The sequence below is a fragment of the Cyprinodon variegatus genome, unplaced genomic scaffold (genome assembly GCF_000732505.1).
Source record: "Cyprinodon variegatus isolate N-32 unplaced genomic scaffold, C_variegatus-1.0 Scaffold507, whole genome shotgun sequence".
NCBI lineage: Eukaryota > Metazoa > Chordata > Actinopteri > Cyprinodontiformes > Cyprinodontidae > Cyprinodon > Cyprinodon variegatus.
The window spans coordinates 224,146-230,721 of NW_015150960.1; the positions used below are offsets into that span (position 1 = coordinate 224,146).

A 6,576-nucleotide genomic window follows, 5' to 3' on the forward strand; every position below is an offset into this window, starting at 1 on the left:
TAAAGCGTACAGGAAAAGTAGGTTCTCTGGTATTTTCCAATGTCAAAAGTGGCTGTATTTCACAACAATTTAAGACATATCTGTAAATGTTTAGCAGCCATGTGTTACTGAGGAAAGGGTAATGTAATACTATCTGTATGTCATTGTGAAGAACCAACAAATCCAATATAGTATGGTAGCAAAAATTCTAACCAAAAGGAAAATATAATTTTGTGAACTGCATTTCTCTCTCTCTCTCTCTTTATCCAGATTGGTAAATTTCTTAAAAACCTGAACAAACCAAATATCAGTCATCTAAATTCTTCATCAGTAGTACAGGTTACAAATGGTACGAGTGTTAAAACACCCAGGAGGAGATCTTTCATAGAGAGATAAGTCATTTCACACAGTAGATAGATTGAATTCTCGGAAAGATGGGTGATTTGACAGAAAAAAAGGATAATGGACAAGTGGATAAACAAACCGATGAGTAGAATAAACAACCTCACTGATGAGGGCACGGTATGGACGGACCACAGTGAGGTGTCTTAATTCTTTTGGGTGAAGTGTTCTTGAGCTGAGACACTTACAGAGGTTTCAAGTAACGAAGTACAAATACTTTGTTACTGTACTTAAGCACACTTTTTCGTATCTTATTTTTCTTCCTACTTCTGGCTTCTACTCATTACATTTTCACACAAGTATCTGTACTTTCTATTCCTTACATTTTCAAAACAAACGTTACTCATTACTCTTGGCTTCGGTTTAATGTTTATAAATATTTATTTTAAGTCATTGGGTTTGCTTTATATGACTCATCCAATTACACTAGTTTCACTAGATGTGGATGGCGCCAATGATCTGCATGATCATTGGCTAATCATTGGTTAGCTAAAGGAAATCATCAGAAGTATGGAGGTTTCAGAAAAATATGTTGAAATGTCTGAAAGGTTGGACACAGGTGAGAGCGTATCGGGAGACGGAGACCAACCAGACCTCCCTCATCCTTTGGCCCTATCTCAAAGAATTTTTCAAAATAGTCGAAAAAATTGAGCTTTCAATTCATATAGTGACATCTGGCTGTTTTTTTTAGGGTTACATTATAATTTTATACTTTTTGGAGCACATACGTTTTCACTTTTACTTGAGTAAAGAGGTCAAGTTGATACTTCAACTATACTTCTACTTAAGTAACAAATGTATGTACTTTTGACACCACTGGACTCACTGTAGTGTAACATCTGTACACCTTATTCACTCTGCCCTCTTCGCTTGGAGGTCAATCAGCATCCAAATCAGGCTAAACTGTGGTAGTTTCCTCATTTTTGTACTTAAAGTCTCATTAGAAGATGGACCTCAGTGTGATTGGCACTAAATAAAACCACTGATTACATGAAATATTTGTTTACATTCTTTGATGCTAATGGGCAGAATGGATCTTTTAATATGGGTTTGCAATTTTAAATGACTGAGATTCATTGTTGTCTCTCAACGTTATTACAAAGAGAGTACCAGTGTAACATGTATCAGTCACCAACTTGTAAACAAAGAAGACTCTTACTGATCCTCGGTCAGTCTTAAGCTCATTAACACTCTTCCTCCATTCATTAGACTCCAGCTTTGGTTCCGTTAGCTTTAATTTAGTTGGAGTGAACCGTTCTGTTAATTAGCTTTAATTATCTTCATTCAGATAGGAAAACAATAAATATCTTGCTATATCACAGCAACATGTAGCATAAACAAACCCCAGCACACCGACCTAAGAGGATGGACTCGTGATGTTGAAGGGAGGCTACCGTCTCCAACGGTCAGTTCCCCCCATCATCATCCTCCCTCTCCGCTCCCAGCCGCTTCAGGCCGGCGGCAGGTCGGAGCGGGTTCAGCTTCTTTCGGTGAAATTCTTTATCAACCTTCTGTTTCCAGTCTCCCGGTATTCCTTAACGGTCCGCCGTGATTTTGACGTCACAGTGCGTGGGGGGAAAAAAACGTCAACACGCTCATCCGCTGTTAGGGTTCGGGCAGTCACAGCCCTCGCGGAGGCAATGGGTCATACATGACGCCATATTGCGAGTGGCAAATGTAGTTTTTAACCAAACTAAAAACATTTATGATCACTGAAATTTACGGAAGAGGATTAGGGCCTGATTTTAAAATTTTATTTCAGTTTAATATGGGGACGGAGTCAGAATTCTGACTTTAATCTCAGATTTTTTTTCCCTCACAAATCTGACTTTATCTGAGAATCCTGACTTTAATCTCAGAATCCTGACCTTAATCCCGGAATTCTGACTTTAATCCCGGAATTCTTTTTTTCTCAGAATTCTGACTTTAATCTCAGAATTTTTTTCCTCACAAATTTGACTATAATCTCAGAATCCTGACTTTAATATAAGAATTCTGACTTTAATCTTAGAATTCTGATTTTTTTTTCCCCCTCACAAATCTTACTTTAATCTAAGAATCCTGAGTAATAAAATGAAATAAAATCTAAAAATTAGTTAACTTATACATTTTTTCACTGACATTGCATTTTTTTAAGCATCATCAAAATCAAATCCCCAAGGATGCCTTTATAATAAAAATGCATAATTGGTTATTATTACAGTGACCGTTTTACAGCAGAAGACCAAGTCAAAGCTGCAAGCTAGACAAAAGCTCCAACATAACCCATATTATACTGTAATGAAGAAAAGTTTTCTTTGTTGGTTCAAAAAACACAAAGACAAACGGATGCAGAGGATGCTTAGCCAAAGAGTTTAATAAATTCTTATTTTGAATTTAGAAACCACATTAGATTTCAAATTTGATTTCATATAAAACCAATCATAAGAGCTTTAGAGGCTATTCAAAGAAATCCAATTCACTTTATAGGTGACAAGGAAAACTGACTGTAAAATGAATTAGAATGAACCAATGAACATTTGCTTTGTTTTTACCAGCCAGAATGTACATTTATGGAAATAAACTTAAAGGAAAACATGAAACACACTTAGGCAACGGTATCTGGAAAGGCAAATGCATGCAGAGGTTTGACTAATGAATTACAGTTCAGATGTAGCTTGCTATTCATTTTTTAGGAAGCAATACATTTGTTTATAATGAGGCTGATAATGTGGGTTTTAGTGCTAAAGATGAGAACATACAGAGTATCTAACACACAGCTCAGCAATCACAATTTAATGAGAACAGAGTTTGAACTGTTTAACTCAATCTCATAGAAGGGAGAGGCAGGCAACTGCTTTAAAAACCCTTTTAAATCATTGATCCTTATGTGGTTTAATCTGCATGTGAATTTATGGAGGGAAAAAGAACCCAATGTTTTTTATTCTTAAGTTACTTTTAGTCATGTCAGTTGCAAAATGTCTGTCTGAATATAGAAATGGCAATATTGAATTATTTCCCTTCATAAAATAAAGGAAACTGCTACTTGCAAGCTTTAGGATCTAGAACACTGAAAATCTGCAACCAATGTCTTTAATGGGCGATAAAATTCTTTCTAACAGGCCGAATTCATGTGTGCAACTTCATATCCTAACATTGACGCTTTTTAAAAACTCCAATAAGCCCTGATAACTTTACATTTCCAAAAGTTAGAAACTGCCACGTGATCCACTGCCCACCTCTCCCAGAAAAATGCTCACCCAGTGTAAAACAAATTTAAAGATCTACACATGGTTAATACAGAAAAATAAGCAACAGCTGCACATAACCTATGGAGGTCCAGGAGTGTTTTCCAACACACAGAAAATCCAAAAAATAAACCCAACAAATGAATATTTCAAGTATAAAACTCTGGGAAACACTGTCCCCGATAAGCTGTTCCACCTTTGAAGTGAAATATGAGAGGCACTGCTCCCGATAAATACACACAAAACAAACAAACACACACAAACATACAGTAAATGGTAGGCAAAAACTACCGTCACTGGTCATTATGGGAGACACTGCTCCCGATAATGGAGTTTAATTATGGAAGGCACTGCTCCCGATAACATCATCAATCTGATAAGTGCTCCAACTTCGACTGTGCAACACAAATAGCTTCTCCACAAATTATATCCTAAATTTAAATGCAGTTTCTGATTATTCTGCACAGAATTATGACACTAAATCTTAGCTTTAAGTATCAGAGAAAGTTTGGAAAACCCAGTTTTAAATTTAGTGCAATATATCAAAATCATTTCTCTCCAAAATGGCATCATATCTCATGGTTTTAGAGATCTGAATCTGGAAAAACTATAAATAAATGCCAGGAAAGTGTCATTCTAGCGTTATCCGGTGATCCCATTTCATCAGCAACAGTAAGGGAGTCATTGTTGTAGCAGATGCTGCTGTGGCTTTCGACAGTATAACTGTCATAATTATGGAAGGCACTGCTTCCGATAATGCTGTATAAAAAGACAAACAATAAATATAGTGGGCACTGCCACTGATAAATATGAAAAACAAACTAAAGCATAAATAAGGTTTCAGTGCTTTGAGGCTTTGTGTGGGTGGAGTTTGATGAGAGGAGGGGATTACAGCATTTTTTATTCCCCCCCCCCCCCTCAGGTGTTCTTTTATGGTTCACAGTTTTTTTTTTTTTTTTTTTTTAGGTATTATTTCTCCCTCTTCATGTAGATCTTACCCAAATTCAGAGGAAGAAAACCAATCAAATATAAACCCTGGTTTCAGAAACGATGGGATCTCTGATGGTCAGTTTGTGCTTCAGGTATTTAAATGTGGGAGCACTATAATTAACCTTTAAGCAGCCTTATGCTCTCTCTCACACACATGCATATGGATTCCTGTATACAGCTTTAGATCTCGTCGTCGATGTCCCAGACGTTCCCCACCATGGCGTTGGCGCATCCCTGCAGGTTCCAGGTGGCCAGAGCCAGCTGGGTTTGGAGCAACTCAGGGTCTTTGGCTTCGGCGATGGACGCCAAGGTGTGGGAGCCGTGGCCGAAGATCAGGTGACGGAAGGGGGTCTCGACTACGGACACGTAGGGGGAGAGGAGGGAGTGCTCAACCTGGGGGAAGGAAGAGAAATCTAGTTCTATTAAAGATTAAAGCTGCAGGAGGAAATCTTTCTAAACTCCATTTGTTTTAAACTTGAATAACTGATTATCAAGTTTAAGATTCATTTCTGAATTAAAGCTTTGACATGAATCTAGTCAGGCTGCACATCATATAAAAAAGCACTCATCACAATCTAATAGAAATCTGCAAACTAGAATGGGAGCTTGTTTCTCACTAAGGATGCAAGTTATCGATTGACAGATCACTCTAGTAAAAAAAGATTTTAATATTTAATGAGTTTTTATTATTATAATAAATTGGCGTATTGTTGATTATCAGACTTTTTTTCTATAAATCTCAGTTTTCTCTTGTATGAAGGACATTTCCATTACATGAATTTCCAAATATTCTTTTGAAATATGCAGTTTATTGCACCAGCTGTGTTAAAGGTATAAAGGACGATCATGCTCTTCCCCAATCAGCCATCTTTTTCTGTGCATGCGCACTTTCAGGCGTATATCTGTGGTGAGCTACGGTTTCAGACAGTCATTGAAGCTCACCTTTCTCATCACGGTTCTTTGAAAATATCCGAGTATAAAGTGTATGAGAAGAAAAGAAAGGCCTCAGAAGAGGCAGATATTTGCTTTCACAGCAGCCCGCTGTCGCTACCCAACTAATAATAAAGATGTGGCAGGCATCGCGCAGTTCAGGAGGAGTTACGTGGCCGACGGGGAGCAAAAAGTTCACAGGTAAATTCCACAGTGCTAACTATGTAGTGTCAAAGTACTTCGACTCTTTTAGAGTTATTAAAACCACAACTGGAATAAGATACACACCATGTAGAGAGTTAATTTAACATCAATTCAGAGTGGGACAAAATGCTCTCTGATTGGTGTTAAATTTAACTCTTAAAGTGTTACTTTAACACTGCAAAATCTGTCCAAATGGTACGGTAAGTTAACAGAGTTTGCTATAAAATCCACTATATAGTCTATACTACACTGTATAGTGATTGTGGGATTTAGTGGTTAGGGTGGACGTACAGGCACAGCAAGCTTGTATGAGTTATGAGAAAAGCAACTTTTAAACAGAGCGTACAGGAGGAGAAATGGGCTCATGCATGCTCTCACAAGCATTTAATAGGCTTTCCTCTAGGAAGCGGGTACAGGGTTGTGCATGTATTTCTTTTATTGTTTTCTAAAGTGGAGAGGGCGGGTCTTCAGAAATTCGCAAAAATCCTCCACAATACCTTTAAATGCTGACTAACTACCGTATTTTTACGACTATAAGGGGCATATAAACGTCTTTTTTTTCCCCTCAAAATGTGCGCCGCGCCCTGTGTGTGTTGTTACTGCGGACAATTGAGACCACCATGAGAACGTTAAAGGGGGAAGTGTGGGCGTGGATTGTGTATAAAAGAATGACTAACTGGTACAATCTAAACAGCAGACACCAGGAAAATAAAAGCGAACATATTCTGTCGGCAGATTTCTGCATTTTAAGTTAATTTATGCGTCAATAAACTGTTTCAGAGGAGTGATCACAGCGCTCTCTGTCATCAGCGATGTGTCTGTCTCACGGCCAGCTCCCAGGTTT

The 6,576-nt window shown here is 37.8% G+C and overlaps 2 protein-coding genes across 4 annotated transcripts in view; both read right to left on the reverse strand.

Annotated features, from left to right (window-relative positions):
* The window catches only part of LOC107094814 (activated CDC42 kinase 1-like), a 36,098-nt gene extending 34,164 nt beyond the window's left edge, over positions 1–1,934 (reverse strand). For all 3 annotated transcript variants that reach the window (XM_015390667.1, XM_015390665.1, XM_015390666.1), the window contains exon 1: positions 1,739–1,934. The gene's annotated coding sequence lies outside the window, so the exon portion shown is untranslated. The remainder of the gene's footprint in view (positions 1–1,738) is intronic.
* Positions 1,935–2,717: 783 nt separating this feature from the next.
* Positions 2,718–6,576, reverse strand: part of LOC107094809 (transferrin receptor protein 1-like) — a 21,829-nt gene continuing 17,970 nt past the window's right edge. The window contains exon 19 of the mRNA XM_015390656.1: positions 2,718–4,991. Within this exon, the coding sequence (XP_015246142.1) occupies positions 4,779–4,991 (213 nt within the window). The 3' untranslated portion in view covers positions 2,718–4,778. The remainder of the gene's footprint in view (positions 4,992–6,576) is intronic.